Source organism: Dryas octopetala, chromosome 4 (assembly GCF_963921425.1).
Source record: "Dryas octopetala chromosome 4, drDryOcto1.1, whole genome shotgun sequence".
In the NCBI taxonomy this organism is placed as follows: domain Eukaryota; kingdom Viridiplantae; phylum Streptophyta; class Magnoliopsida; order Rosales; family Rosaceae; genus Dryas; species Dryas octopetala.
The window spans coordinates 26,479,316-26,495,955 of record NC_141369.1 but is presented as its reverse complement, the minus strand read 5'-3'; the positions used below and the strand labels follow the sequence as shown (position 1 = coordinate 26,495,955).

Below are 16,640 nucleotides of genomic sequence, written 5' to 3'. Positions count from 1 at the left end.
TCCTAAAATTTACATTTCTAACTTTTTCATATTTTTTTGGATCAAATTTTTTCTTATAAATCTCATATGTCGACCGTGCATTCGACAATTAGACCAAAAAATTAACTCTTTGATTCTCCTCCATCTTATTTGCCTTAGAAACTTTGACGACCATGTTCCTGCAACAACTTTTTTGTCGGACCACTACGGCACTACCAATCGTTGCATCGTCCACAACTAGACAAACAAACAACTGTGCATGTAAATGCTTCCCTAGCTGAAGAATCGATCACTTGTCAAATGTGTGCACATTACAGTTATAGTAGATTAACCAGCCGTCGATTCTTCAGCTGGGAAAGCATTGTACACAATTGTTTGTTTGTTCAGATGTGGACGATATATGCAACGATTGAGAATTTGAGCTCCCCTTAATAAGTGCTCAAATCCCATCGAATAGTGGTCGAACCTTATTAAATAGTACATAAATCTATAGCTCAAAATAAATTGGGAATTTGAGCACAAGAAAGAAAACCTATCATACATGCATCCGGCCAACTATATCTATATTTAGAGTATAGACTATAGGAAAATTAATATTGGAAGAGTGGTATAATTAAATAGCTAGCTTTCTCCTTGGATCGATCACTTTCAAATTAAGCAGGTCAACCATGTATATATATAATTTTAATTAATTCTGGAGCGCTGTAAATTACTAGTACTAGTCTGATCATCAACTGGTACCCGATGGCTGTGGAGCATCTCCATTCTCCAACTACATATATAGCTAGCTGGTATGTACGTACACCTCTTGAATCCTCATTTGGCGGTGGAATCTCTTTATGAACAAGTCTGCCACTTGGTCTATCTCGTCTTCCAAACTGAATTTCTCCCCGGCCTCTTGCTTTGAGTTCTTAAGAATATCTATGACAGATATTCCTGCGGTTGCCGGATCGTCGAATTCCACCAGGTCATGGTCATCCTCAGAGTACTCGTTGATGAACAGCGAGTGGGTCAGATCATGATCTGGGTACTTTTCTACTGAGTACCCATCAATATAAATATCATCATGCCCATTCCCATGATCAATATTATTGTTGTGAATCATCATATGAATCATATGATCATCATGAGTACTTGGACGAATCGGCTCATCGTGCTGGGACGTCATAACATGACTAACATCACAAAGCTGGGCGGCCTTGCTAATTTGGTCTTCAGAGTCGAGGTCGACCGAGTGGGAGTAGTACTGTTTGTGCAGGTCATGCTGCGGCTGCCCAAGCAAAGCGTGGAGCTTGTGAGAGATGGAGCTCATCACAAAGTACTTCTTGTTCCTCAGCAACGAGAATATAACGATTCGAGTCTTTAGGGCGCTGGTTTTACTCTTGATAGACTGCCTGCAGCTGGCGGGTATTGACCTCAACGCAGCTACTATCTGCTTCAACATTGCAGATGCTTTCATCTTCATCTTCATCTTAATTAATTTATTCGGTCAATATTACACAGACTACCTACCAAGTACTGTAATTAAACACGAAGAGCTAGCCACAAGCTAACCTAGCTACTTAGATAAGGATCCATCGATGAACTAACTAACTATATATATTCCCATTCCCATATAGACAAAAAGATCGAAACCTAATATAATAATACAGAGTGTTGCGAACTTATGATCGATGCCTCTGGTCCTAGTGCTTTGTTTGCGTAGTTGTACGGTTGTACTTGTACCTCATTTTCCGAGAGAGAGAGTGAGGGTTAAGAAAACAAACGAATTTAAAGAGAGAAAAGATAAAGGTTGTGACAAACTGACAATGAAAGCATAAGTTGACCAAAAAGAAAAAGAAAGTGAAAGCAAAAGTGAAAGTTGGTTAAAGTGATGGACAAGTGGCTCCATTCCCTAAGCTAAATTCTGGTTTACGAAGCTGCAAAATCTTGATTTTTGTATCTTGTAAGAAATGGATCGAGATTTGCACCGCCAACATTTTTGGGATTTTAATATTTTTATTATTGTAAGTGGTTTCATTTAATTAAGTGTAAATTACAATTTAATATCTCAATTTTATCTCGGATTTTAAGTTACTATCTCAAGTTCAAAAAGTTGCAATTTCATGCCTCAACTTTCATTTTGTTTCAAGTTAATACCTCTGTTAGTCTGGCCGTCAAAAATGCCGTTATCTGATGACGTGACACATCACTAAAAGGCTTCATTTCAATTTAGTACCTCAAATTTACCATGTTTTTCAAGTTCATACCTCAAGTTTAAAAACTTGCAAATAAATAAATGTTTTCTAGTTTTTATCTCAACTTCACCCCAACTTTTGACTCATCAAATCTTCACCATAATCAACAATTTTATAGTCATTTTGAAGCTATGAATCTCCTTTTTATAACCATATAGAAATAATTCAAAAAAGAGCTATGAAACGCGAAAAAAGTAGTCACAAATTAGGCTACCTGAACTTGTCAATTTGTTTGGAAAATTTGACACTTTCGGGTAGCCTACTTAGTGACCAATTATCTTGGGTTTCATAACTTTTTTTTGCATGATTTTTATATGGTTGTAAAGAGGAGATTCATAGCTTCAAAATGAGTATAAGATTGATAATTTTGATAGAGATTTGATGGGTAAAAAACTGGGGTAAAGTTGAGATAAAAACTGGAAAATATTTATTTATTTGCAAGTTTCTGAACTTGAGGTATGAACTTGAAAAATATGATAAAGTTGAGGTACTAAATTGAAATAAAGTCTTTTAGTGGTGTGTCACGTCATCAGATAACGGTCTTTTTGACGGCAAGACTAACAGAGGTATCAACTTGAAACAAAATGAAAGTTGAGGCATGAAATTACAACTTTTTGAACTTAAGGTACTAACTTGAAATCTGAGGTAAAGTTGAGGTATTAAATTGTAATTTACCCTTTAATTAACAAGTAAGAAAGCATTTTTGGCCAAAAAAAAAAAGACAAGTATGAAAGCAAATGCTTTCAAATTTGAAGCTTCAATATTATAAGCCTGCTCGGTAGATTTTAGTTTATGTTTTTTTCTCGGCCAATAGAGCTCTGGACTCTAGTGCTCTATCATCTATGGCTGCCTGCCAAGTACTAATCACACTAGACCGGCGATTTATAATGAGATGGTAAAGCGTACATTCATGCATCATTTAAAAATAAAAAATTTTTAGTTTATCCAAATGGTGAAAGAAAGTAAAGAAATGCGATAGTATTTAGGCCCCGTTTGGAATTGTGATGGAGGACCCAAAAATTGTTATGGATGACAATTCTCAATCACCTATAGCAGTTTTGGTGTTTGGTAAAAAAATAATAAATTGCTTTTCCCACAATTTTCAACTCCCCACAGTAAAAACAGAAAGTAGGTTTCTAGATGCTTTTGAAATCTGCAGTGACTCACAGCAACAATGAATATTTTCTTTTACCCATAATACCCTAATTGATTTTTATAATTTTTATTTGTTTATTTTAAATTAAAAAATATGTCCATTATTAGTTATATTTTAGTTTGTGATAATTAAGTATGATATTTTATTTATATGATTAAAATTATAATATACTTAAAAAAATAATAGGCATACTTATTTAATAATGTTGTTCTTAAAAAAATTAATACTAATAAAAAATTTTAGCCAAAAATTTCGAAAACAAGTAAAAAAAACATTTTATTTGTACCAAACAAATAAGTGAAATGCACTTTCAGCATCATGTCCATTTTAGTAATTATACACAATCACAGCATTTTTATATTAACATTTACCAAACACTTTGATATTTTTTTTGCACTCACAGTACTTTTGAAAACATAATTTACCAAACACTCAACTGCTTTACTTTACAGCTGACTTTACTTCATAGCTGTTTTACTTCACAACTGTTTTTTCTCACAACAATACCAAACCGGCCCTTAGTAATCTATATATAAAAAGGGAATTCCCCGAGTTTGGTGAAATATTTATTACTCCAAAATTGTCTATGATTAATAAAAATGTAAGAATTAATTACCCTAAGCTACATACTAGTTATTGTTTTTAATATGTAATACCATGATCAATAAAATGTAACAATTAGGTCACTTTATTAAGAATTAGGTCACTGCATTTGATTTCTCTCTCCATATTATAATGCACTCAACCCATACTTCCCACTACCCACCTTGATCTCATTCTCTCTTCTCTTTCCTCCGTTTCTCTTTCTTCTTCTTTTTTTTCCTTCTCCTTTCTCTTTCTTTTTTTTTCTTCTTCCTTTCTCTCATTTCCTCCATCAGTAACTCCATCCCCCACCTGCGTTGACCACCAGCCCACCCTCTCTCTCTCTGGACGACGTCGCAAGATCGATCTGGACAACGTCGCAAGATCGAGAGCTCAGACTTCCTGATCAGCGAGTTGCACGACCCCTTTCGCCGATTTATGTTTAGGTTCTTGATTTTTTTGTGTAGTTCAGTTTCTGAAACTGCAGAAAACTGCAGTTTCTGGAACTGCATAAAAAACTGCTGTTTTACAGTGAACTTTCTGCAGTTTGTGAACTGAAACTGCAGAAATTGCAGTTTGTGTGAACTGAAACTGAAACTGCAGTTTCTGGAACTGTAAGTGAACTGAAACTGCAGTTTCTGGAACTGTAAATGAAATGAAACTGCAGAAACTGCAATTTATTAGAGTTGAAACTGCAGTTTATTGGAGTTGCAGTTTCAGAAACTGCAGTTTATTTGAGTTGCAACTGCAGTTTCAGAAACTGCAAATGAACTGAAACTGCAGTTTATTTGAGTTGCAAGCTTGTAGTTGCAGTGTAAATGAAACTGCAGTTTATTGGAGCTGCAGGCTTGCAGTTGCAATTACTAACTACAAGTGAAACTGCAGTTTCTGAAACTGCAAAGTGAACTGAAAGCAGTTTGTGAACTGAAAGCAGTTTGTGAACTGAAACTGCAGTTTTTTTGGAGTTCAATTAATTAGAGGGACCACTAGTACTACCCAGTTTCTTTGATAAAGATTTCGAGATATGAACTAGTTCAATTAAGCTGCAACATAGTAGAGAGATGGACAGAGGAGAGAAGAGAGATAAATGGAGAGGGAGGGAAGAAGAGAAGAGAGGGGGAAAGAGAAAGGGTCTGATACAAACAGAGACCATGAACGCCCAGATTTGTAGAAGATGGCCCGCAAAGAAAGTATAAGGCTTTTGGTGTGTTTTGAGTAATAAAAAAATGTGTCAGTACCTAATAATTAATAGACCCAAAATGTAATGTAGAAAATTTTTCTTAAAAAAACTTAAAATATTGCAGGCCTCCTCCATTGACAAGCAAGAAATATTAATATAAGCACATCTTATTCATTTAAAATTAAATTAATAAACAAGTTAAAAAACTACTAAATAAATGAATTAAACAATAAATATTAAGTATGCAAAATATGAAAAACTTATTGACGCGCACATGAACGCATATCGAGAGGGTAGTAGGATAAGCGAGCTCAACTATGATATAAAAAAAGAGAATTAATATATTGCAAATTTTGCTTTATTTTTTTTATTTGAGGGAAGGGGGATCAATTTGGGTGCATCTGAAAATTTTTTATGGCCATTTCATCAGTAGTGCTAGATATATCATATTTTTATACCATAATTTAATACCACCTTATGTGGCAACTTACATGACATTCATACATTGGATACTAAAAAATAAAAATAAAAACCCAAAAAGAAAAAGAAAAATTATGTCCAATAAAGTAATGACACGTGAGATGGTATAAGAATGTGGTATAAGAAATGTGGTAAGTATAGCATTATATGGGCTACCAGCTACCGGCTACCGGCTACCACAACCACTGCTTAGTGTAATGACAAAAATAATTGAACCATGTCTTGGGATGTGTGGTGCGCGTCCCCAACTCACCATTCACCACTCAGGTTAAAAAAAAAAAAACTAACTATTCACCACAGTCAATATTTTATCCATCGAAATTGATAGGAAATATGGCAAAAAGATATAAAATAAATTGAAATGAAATGGTCAGTCGAGTGAATGTAAACGTTTCAAACTGCGCAATTTGATGCGTGCTCTTCCAAAAGTACGTCGTTAATTAACGGAATCGTAAAGGGCATGAGCCTGTACGCATATCTCAAGCAGACCATTGAACCAAACCAAACCCAACAGATCTATGGTACGAGCTAAAGAAAAGATGAAATTAGTTTGCGTCATTTTTTATCATTATAACTTTATAAGTACTGATAAATCAGACCTAAAAATCAAAATCTCAATACTGAAAAATTGATAAGTACACCCAACCGAATTCTCATTCAATTCTCTTCTTCTTATGACCTAAACAATCTAGGAAATGAATGAGAATTGAAAAAGAATTCAGATGGATTGAGGTGTACTTATCAAATTTTCAATTTTGGGGTTTTAAGTTCTTAATTGAGATTTCTGCGCTAAAAAAAGACAGCATTATGGCTCAAAGTTGCCGCCTCAACACATTTAGCTTGGAGCTCGTACGGTGAGAGGATCATCCTGTACTCCAAGAGCAGTTCATGAGAATCTAGCAACCTACTCCTCCTTTTCAATACAACTCACCGTAAGATACTCTCATTTGATTCAACTATATGAGCAAGAATATACAATAGCGTGACATATTACACCTTGTTGAGAAAACAGAAGGCTCCATGAATAGAAAAACAATGAATCCTAAACAATGAACCTCTACAAAGACAATAAAACGATTACAAGTCCCTCCTAATAAACAATGTAATGCACATACTACTCCTATCAAGGGCTCTCAGAGAGCACAGGGCTTTGCTCTAGCATTTTCGTAGCATCTTCATCCCTAGAGATCTTAGTCCAACCAGAATTTCTCATGGAAAAAATCTTGGACCGGTCAAACCCATTTCCTCTAAAACCTGTTATCTTTGATGAAACCATGGGCATCACAAGGACTGCAGATGCATTGATTGAATCCTCTCCAAATCCTAGTGACAATGCACAAGCAGTCTGCAAAGGGATACAAGGTCATAGCATTAATTTTCATATCATAACCATCTAAATCTGTAAATCCAACAAGCCAACTATAGATCACCTTTGCCTTCACTATTGTATCTGAAATTTTCATCAGGATTCCTTGCACAAATGATCTTGTGTCTCTAATTTGCATATCTTCAGATGACACGACTAGCCTGTAATAAACAAACATGTGACAAACATGAAAATTGACAAACCAGAATACTAATTCAGCTCAGGTTTGAATGCATATCCGAACAACGAAATTATATAACAAAAACTGTTGAACAAATAGAGAATGCTGATATATGTGGTCATGCAAAAACAACCATTATCATACTTTTCTATTTATTCTATCATATGAAGATCAATAGTTTATGTACCAAAAATAAAAGATCAATAGTGTAAAAATGATTAAAAGAAAAGACACCTAATGCATGAGGCTCATGCCAAGGGGTCTGGGAAGGGCAAGACACGTGCAGCCATACCCATGTTTCAAAATTGCTTAAGGCAAGCTATACCATTTCGCTAGGGTCCTCTCTATAGTGCATAAATGATTCTATAGACTCACATTATCAGGCAGCTTCAAATAAGAACTATAGACTCACATTATCAGGCGGCTTCAAATGCGAACTATAGACTCACATTATCAGGCAGCTTCAGGTAATCCTTACCTTAAAATAGACTCAAATCTCGCGAAATTATAATTAGGAAATTATAATTAGCCGATTGACCGGCGTGACTAGCCAATCGATCAGCAACACATTCACATGCGAAAATGTTCATGCCTAAAGCTTTCCGTACATATTATAACACTCAAAATATTGAATCATCATTACAATCTTTCCTGGATGCTTTTTTAAGGACCTAAAAAAACACTGAATGTTTCAAAATTCAAATCATAAGAGAATATATTGTACCTGTCCACTTCTTTTGGAATGCTTGACGACATCACAGAAACTAAAGATGAATTATCTTTGACTTCACCACCTAAAAATTTAGAGAATAAGTTCCCATCTGATATTCTGCATACTTTAAATCGTAAAACCCAATAAAATGTACCTTTGGAATCATCAGGTGCCAACAAAGAAATGCCTACGAACACAGACATCATTCCTAGTATGAACATTGTCGTCCTTAGTGTGTTTAATACCTGTTTCAAGAACAATAATAAGCTTTCTGCATACTCTCAAGCCATACTTCAAAGGTTTGGGCACCCAGGGGGAAAATGTTGAGAGAGAGAGAGAGAGAGAGAGAGAGAGAGAGAGAGAGAGAGAGAGAGAGAGAGAGAGAGAGAGAGCTGGGACCTGGTATTCTTGAAAATATACAAATCCTGTACAAATGGAAAAGAATGTCCAAGCAATCTGAAACATAGGAACAATAAGAATTGCATCGAACAGCGACAATCCTTCATTCAACCTAGTCATCTGCAGAAGTAGAAGTAGAAGTAGAAAGTGTGAACATATAAAAGATAAATACAGCACCATTCCATGCAATTGCAATATTTTGCAAACCATGAAATCTAAAGTAATGGTTCTGCAATAACTGATACCCAAAATCCAGCTGTACTTAGAAATAAAAGGAGCATGGAGTATGTGAACCAGCTATGTAACTGATAACTGCTAGACATGGCTAAACGTAGCAGATTAGAGCTGCAAAAAAAAGAAAAAAAAGAGGATTTAGAAAAATAAGGCAAATGTATGATTTCACCACTTGTGTCACACAAGGAAGATGATATTTTAGGCGAGCTCACTTACAGAGATTTTGCAAACAACACTGAGAATGATCCTACAGCACCTGAAACTATAGCATAGGAAAACGGAAGCAGCATATGCCAATAGGGTCTCATATCCTGTCCAGAAACAGCATGCAGAAGTTCTCCTCTCCTGTATATCCAAAACTTTGAGTGAAAAACAAAAATGTCTAGGCTTAATAATACGTACCAAACAGTCAGCACTCAGTTCTCACCTGTAAATGGAGTGATGTAAGGCGACAACTAAAATCAAAATCAGACAGTAAAGAAGGAATGTAATGTTGCTGTACTTCTCGGCCAGCTGCTCTGGTGTGTATACTGTAATAAAAACAAATAAACCATAAATGAAGTCCTTTACACATGGAATCAGTAAAAACAAAGTGTGGATACATCTTTGGCATATGCTGCTTCCTCATACGGGGCAACTTCTTTTCTATACATTCCTTTTTTGTGTGTGGAGTTCTTTGGCGTATGCTGCTTCCTCATATGGGGCAACTTCTTTTCTATACATTCCTTTTTTGTGTGTGGAGAAAGTCTTCTGTGCAACCCTATATACAACCTCTATCACACTAATCACGCGACCAGCACATGAGGGGTTGAATGTAAGAGGGCCATTGTATACAATTCTTGCAGGGAAGATTTTTTTGCTTGCGTGTAGGACCAGTTTACAGAACAATTAATCATCTATTCAGGGATTTGGCACAAAGAAATATGCTAATGAAACTGTAAGATATTATGACTTGGAAGAAAATTATGTACCGGGTGACTGGTGGTTGCCAAAAGCAACGAGAAAAATGTTCCCGAGAACAACAAAGGCTGTGGCAACCATTACCCTGCAAAGAAAGCTGTCTTAATACATCGAGATACACTTAGAAATAGTAAAGTGATCAAAATGTGCAAAATGGATATATAAACAGTGTTAGAGTTATGAAAATTTATTCTCACTTCAGATTTTAACGTACTTAACAGTCACCATTTTGTTTAACACAAAGTAAGCAAATGCAATGTTGGATACAAACTGAATAGACCCCAGTGCCGCAAGAAGTGACTGCACAGAAGAATTTGAGAAAAGAAAACTACATTAGAAAGAACATAAATAACTTAAGTCATCCAGATATGTGTCCAAGCTTGTAGCAGATGTGGTCATCTGAGTGATTAGACATCTATCAGTTTTAATCTTACTTCACATATTCAGATAAAAATGCCTAAAACAATTTAGTTTGTACTGACCTGAGCAGCATATCCAAAGGATATGAAATTTAGGCAATTTCCAAGAACGAAAAACAAAAACCCTGCATATCATGAATTATATAATAAATTAAGGCCAATGACTGGTAATCCACCATATGAAATACAATATGCAAAACTTTTAGGAAAAATGAACCACTGTGAGACTAGACTGTACCAACTCTCCATGTCTGGAAGTGTATAATAGGTTTCAAAGGAAGCTTTCCATTTGTTCCATCACTTTCTAGCATTGAATGCCTCTCTCTCTGCCCAACAGAAAATAAATAAATAAATAAATATTCAGACACTTGCATCATGGTATGGAAATGGGGATATGATGCTGTAAAAATAGGCAATCGATTCACTCAATGCTGTGTCAGATGAAAATATTAACAAGTATTAAATTACTGCAGTATGAAAATGGGGATATGATGCTGTCAACATAGGCAATCGATTCACTCAATGCTGTGTCAGATGAAAATATTAACAAGTATTAAATTACTGCAGAATGAACAACGGTGGCTAAATTTTGCATTTTCAGACTAGTCAAAAAGTGGTTGATAGTAGGCCAAAATTGAAACTAAACCAAATGTAAATGTTTTCGAATAGAGGTATCTGATGTGTCATCAGATTAAACCAACAGGAAGAGACATCTAACTAATGAGTATGTAGCCTGCAGTGAAGAATGAATGTTGTAGTTTGTGCTGTTGTTGCTTTGCAAGTTGCATGTTCATTGTCAAAGCAACAACGTGTATAACAGTTAAAGAAAATGTTACCAAGAAGACAACAATTCTATACCCTACTAAAAGTACCAAAACTTGTGCAATGGGTAGCAAAAAACAGGGAACACATGACAGTAAGTTAAAAATATAGGGGAAGGTTTCTAAATTTGTTTAACAGAAAAGCACAAAAAAGGAATAGAGTATAGAGTATACCTCATTATGCCCCAATTTGAGAAGGTTGGTTCCAAAGTTGATGGCAATGCTACCAAAAAGGTTGATGAACGCTCCAACGACCCACTCCCCCATGGATTAGAGATGTGAAGCCGTGGCCGCATGCAGTTGAAATCTGAAGTTGCCCCTCAATAGTTATGGAATCTGGCATAACACAAACACATAACGAGAGAAATGCTTGAGGAGGGCTGAGGAATTCACATGTCAGGGTTGAATAGAATCGCACTGCTTACTAAACGCAGTGGTTGAGGTTAGATGAAATCAGAAATGATAGGGTATTGCAAATTCACAATCTGACAGATATAATTATACGTATAATAATGAAAGGATGTATGGAATGGAGCCATGCAAATTTAAAGATAGAGAAAATGCAGAACATAATTAAAGCCCTGAGGTCAAAGTAAACAAATTGGATCTGATTCTGATGGATACAACATTAATACTAATGGAACGAGTCAGAGAAGGCAGCTCCTGCATGGTCTAAAAGATGGCAGATCAATCAATGATCAATCTGGGTTTCGGAATCGGATGGAATAATTAACATAATTAGCATTTAGCATCAATTCAATAGATCAGGAAACATGATGCGGAATTATATTATTAATAATAAAAACAAAACAAAACAAAATAAGAGAAAAAGAAAAGGTGAAAGAAACTAGAGGGAGCTCTGAAGCTTAATTTACCTCTCTCAGAAAACTTCGATCTTTCGATCGATTAGGCTTCACAGCGGATCCAAAGTTTTTTTTTTTATTGGGTGTTGGAGGTGGGTGGGGGATTGATTCCGACGAGAAAAGAAAATAATAAGTCCAGATGCGATGTGGGAGATGTAGGAATGTTTTTCCAGAAAGCAATCTGGTTATCTGGCAATCTGGTGTCTGTCTTGAAGAGAAGACAGAAGAGAGACAGAAAAGAAAGAGTTGTCCGGTCAATAGCCAAGGCGTGATACTTCAACGCACGCTATTACGGCCGTACTCTTCAACTGTCGGCAAGGGAATCAACTACGCGAACTCCCATATTATATATATAATAAAGCTCCAATTATATTTTTCTCCTTATAATTCCCCCCCATTGACTTAAATTCTTTTCAAGTATTGTAAGTTTGTAACAGCCTTTTCTCCTTAATTACAAACTAAGTCAAATAACGGAGGCAATATTGTAATTTTCCATACTGCATAGATTTAAATGAAAATCAAGACAAGTCACAAGCTTGGAATAAAAAGCTACAGGACGAGCAATTAAACTTGGTAATTAAAGTAAAAGTGGGTGTCATCTAAGTCTAACCAACGTTGATGATTATTAAGTAGTTTTATTTAATTTGAAAGAAAGGTTAAACTGACTGTGTCATCTAAAGTAGATAATCGTCGCCCGCCGCGCCTCTAAACTGTCCAGGAGAAAAAAAAACAATAAAATTACACCTTTTGGCCTTTTCTCTCACTTTCTCTCTCTCTCGTTTCCACTTTTATCGGATGTCCCCGAAGGGTTGTTTCATATCATATAACCATATAAGTCGCCGGAGGAGGGTGGGAAGTCCCAAGGTCCAACCAATCGCAAGCGACATCATAAAAATTCGAATGAATCAAGCGAACAAGAAGAGATTCGGATAATTGAATTTCCAATGACTCAAGGGGACAAAAAAAATTTCAAATAATATAATTGAATTATAATACGCGTGAAAAAAATTTAATGTACTAATTCTTTTTTTTTTTTTTTAGAAAGGATCAATTATTTTTTAAAGTTTAAGTTGGAAAGAAAATAATTAAGAGAAAAAATTGAGGACAATTAACATCTTTTCTCTAAATAAATTCCATAAATTAATTAATGAATCCACTAATAAAAATTCCCTCCTTATATAAATGCGCATTGGGTTATACTTATATTTACATACTAGCTAACAAGACAGTCAAGGCTTCCTTCCCCCTTGCATTTATGTAGGGAGCAATATTCAAGCTTGTTATTTTGTTAAGGTCGGATACTGGGAAATGGTATTATTTTCTTCATAATCTAGAAATTCAATTGATATTGTCCACCATTTGCAAAATTATCTAGCCAGATACTACTCTTAGGAAAAAAAAATCTTACATATCACTAGTGTATACCTTACATGTCTATCTCTTTCATAACATAATCTATCACGATATGAAAGAAATAGAGACAATAAATATATACTCTCGTGAGTTTTGAACTCACGTCATTGGCCCATTACATGGAAGATTTACTCCAACTCTTGTTATTTCACAGTAATGTGAACAATGTATCTCTTTTCTTGTTCATTTCGTATAAGGCAGGCCTGACAAGATCATGTATGTTAACAAGTCCATCCTTGTATCCTGTTTTGGTTTGCTGGCACATAGTGTACTTGCATATATATATATATGTAAGTTTACTGCGCCCAAACAGAACGGTAGATAACCAACGCAAAATCAGAGGGGAAAAAAAAAGGCAGCATATAAGAATTCTAAATGTCACTGCCGGGTGCCAACAGCTGTAAATTTATGGCATTTCACACTCATCCAACCCAAAACAAAGAAACGTATTTCACATAAAACATCTCCTCAAAGCAAAGAGAACGCTGCTTGCAATACTAACCTATAAGTCCTAATACAAAGACAAAGAGGAATGAGATATTGAGATACAAGGGTACCAGAAATTTTTCATTATAATCAGTTAAATTTTGGTCTATGACTATCGGTTTCCACTTTATCATCTTCATGCCTTCACATAAAAACCAAATTTGTATAAATGAACGGTGATCTAATCTAACACATCCTACTTGACACCTTGTACAAACTACAAACAGTTTCAAAGACGAGATTTGTGAGACTAATAGACTATAACTAATACTAAATCATAGAAGTTGGTCTCCGATAAACTATTATCCATCATCATACATGCTATAAAATGAAGGTGATAGTAATTATGCTTTAATTTTATCAATGCAACACCAAGCAGATCAGAGTCATTCAAAGTAATCAGATTAAGAACCTTAGGTAGAACACTTCCCTTGCTCAAGCAGTAAGAGATAACAGAGCCAAAATGAAGGATGTTTAAAACATGACAGCAAAAGGAACAACCACTCGAATCTGTTTCGCACTTGAAAGGTATCCCAATCTATGCTTGCAAAGTTATATTTAAGAGTTGATCACTCACAAGAAGCCTGAAGATTAATATCCCATTATAAAATACATTAATACATATGCAAGTATAAGCACTTTGAACAAACATCCCTATTCTAAAATATCTACCAACCAACAATTGCTTCTTAAGCAAATCTAGGGTTTTGGTACCGTCAGTAATATCACATATACCCACCCAGTGTTATCAGATCTCATGTGCCAGTTATGTAGCTTATGTTAGGGAAGAATGAAGATAACAAACTCATTGCATACCGGTCATCTTTAGTGGGGATGTTCCATTAGGAGCTTTACAATGAATCACCTTCCCTTCCCTTCCCTTCCCTTCCCTTCCCTATAGAATAAGGACTCAATTTACATGGCTACTCTGCTAGTCAACGTTTGAATTCAGTTCCATCCAAATTTAACACAAACAAATTAGAACAATTAAGAAAATACATACATACAGGTATATAGCCAAGCAAACTAAAGATTTTAAAGGACACGACCTAATAATGAGGATTTTTACATTCTACAAGCGAATTATAATTTATAACTTGAGTCAGAAAACAAAACAAAACAAAATAAGAAATCCATTAATGTAACAATGTTAGACCAAGACACAGAAAGGGAAGCACACCGGGGACAGCTACAAACAAACAAGTTAACCAACAAGGGGAGCAGTTTGTACTTGTAAATTGTAATGGTATACACAAAATCAAAATCTCCCAGATATCATCACAGTGATAAGAGTTCAAGGAAGAAAAAAAGAAAAAGGCAGAAAAGGGATTGATTGAGTAATTGTAATCTAACATAACAAAGATACCAATGTCTGTGAAATTGTGAATTGTGAATGATTGGGCTCTGCTTCTTCTTAAGCCTGGGTGCCGCTCAAGGCTTTCATCTGAATGTGGTTGTTGTCGGGAGCAGCATTGGGCAAGGCCTCGTAAGAACCCAATCTCCGGATGCCGCAAATGGACTTGGAAACGACGGCATAGGTGACCAGGACAATGAGCAAGACGAACATGACGTGGACCAAGAATACCAGATCGAGAATGGCGACGGCCCTGAAGCGGGACTCATCGAGGTCGCACTTGGTAGAACCCTCGACGCCGCTGACGACATCGAGCAGCCTGTGGCAGCCCTCCGGGATGAAGGCCTCGACGTAGAGGGAGAGGCCGGTCTGCAAGACCCAGAGGCCCTGCAGGGACATGGCGGCGCCGAGGCCCACATCGGCGACGAAGAGCCTGGGTTGGCAGGCCAAGACAAGGCAGAGGAGGGAGGCGAGGGCGGAGATGCGGGCGGAGACAGAGTCGCACTTGGCCTCCAGATCGGAGGTCTGGACGGAGGCGGCGCCCCAGGAGACGAAGGACTGGAGGTAGAAGAGAGCGGAGGCGAGGCCGAAGACGAGATCGGAGGGTAGGGGGAGGAGAGAAGGGGCGCACTCGGAGAGGAGGAGGGCCAGGGTGAGGAGCAGAAAGAGGAAGAGGGCGGCGGCAGCCTGGAGGGTGGTGAAGCGGTGGACGGGGGTGCGGCCCTTGAGGAGAGGGTCCGCGTCGAAGGAGGAGATGGTCTGGTGGACGACGGCCACGATGAGGCAGGCGATGAGGACGTAGAGCTGCAGGTGCCTCAGCCGATGATGGTGATTGGAAGATGACGAGGAGGCAGAAGAGGAAGAAGAAGACGACAAGGAGGACAGAGGGAATGGGTGGTAGGGCTTGGCGGAGTAGGACTGGGGCGATTTCAGGTGGTTGCGGGTGGTGGCCACTATGTGGTAGAGTCCCAGTGAAACCAGTGCTGACGACGACAATATCTGGTACACTAGGGCTGCCATTTCTCTCTTTCTGTCTCTTTCTTTCTTTGCTTGCTTATGATAATAATGATATAGTAATTCTCTACTCTTCTCTTAAGGTTATACAATACAATACTCGACGAAACCAATTCAAAATTGGTATTTGCTATTAACCAGATGAGACGAGACGACTCTAAACACAGTCAGTCCTCACTCCTCAGTCCTCCTCCGATGATCGGCTGCCTATCCGTTGGTTCGGTTCGGTAATGAGATTTACCAAAATCAAAATAAAAAATTTCACTACTTTTTGGATTGGTAATTTTTGTAAGGGAAATTCCATACAAACCTAACAAATTTTTTATTTTACCCGACACCAATTTAATACATGAATGGATAATTATGTCCTATGTTAAAATGACCATCAAGGACATTTCATTTAAAAAAAAAAAAAAAAAAACTAAATCTTCTTTCCAAGACATTTCATTTAAAAAAAAAATGACCATCAAGGACATTTCATCTCTTCTTCCTCCCCGCGGCACCACTTCCCCGTCCCCCCGCCAAGACCTCCCCGCAGACCACCCTCCCTATCGTTTCAATTCTAGAACCCACTCTTCCCCATGCCACTACTCCACCTTGTCGCCCACCAACCTTGGCCAAGCCAACTCCCCGCCCCCACCCAGCTCCTTCTGCCTCTCTTCACTTTCTCTCATCATCTTTCTTTGCTTCTCCTCGCCCTACCCAGCTTCATCCCTCCCAAACTCAACAGACACCACCTCCCCCTCCCCCACTTCACCCGCCCCTACCCAGCTCCTTTTGCCTCTCCTCACTTGTCGCGGCCAA

General features: G+C 37.2%; 3 protein-coding genes across 3 annotated transcripts; all 3 read right to left on the bottom strand.

Annotated features, from left to right (window-relative positions):
• Positions 1–763: 763 nt before the first annotated feature.
• LOC147289030 (uncharacterized) lies at positions 764–1,444 on the bottom strand. The gene has a single exon (XM_086241062.1). It carries the CDS (start codon positions 1,442–1,444, stop codon positions 764–766), a length of 681 nt encoding a protein of 226 aa, XP_086097188.1.
• Positions 1,445–6,541: 5,097 nt separating this feature from the next.
• On the bottom strand, positions 6,542–11,912 carry LOC147289029 (magnesium transporter, putative (DUF803)). Its single transcript, XM_086240081.1, has 14 exons — positions 11,582–11,912; positions 10,881–11,042; positions 10,124–10,211; positions 9,949–10,010; positions 9,681–9,766; positions 9,478–9,551; positions 8,934–9,036; positions 8,723–8,851; positions 8,518–8,617; positions 8,273–8,392; positions 8,028–8,118; positions 7,886–7,955; positions 7,045–7,141; positions 6,542–6,959 (listed from the first exon to the last, which is right to left on the bottom strand). Exons 2-14 carry the CDS (start codon positions 10,971–10,973, stop codon positions 6,738–6,740), a joined length of 1,335 nt encoding a protein of 444 aa, XP_086096207.1. The 5' UTR covers positions 10,974–11,042; positions 11,582–11,912; the 3' UTR covers positions 6,542–6,737.
• A 2,667-nt stretch (positions 11,913–14,579) lies between these two features.
• LOC147289028 (plant viral-response family protein (DUF716)) lies at positions 14,580–16,043 on the bottom strand. The gene has a single exon (XM_086241721.1). The coding sequence runs from the start codon at positions 15,840–15,842 to the stop codon at positions 14,883–14,885; it is 960 nt and encodes a 319-aa protein (XP_086097847.1). The 5' UTR covers positions 15,843–16,043; the 3' UTR covers positions 14,580–14,882.
• Positions 16,044–16,640: the final 597 nt, after the last annotated feature.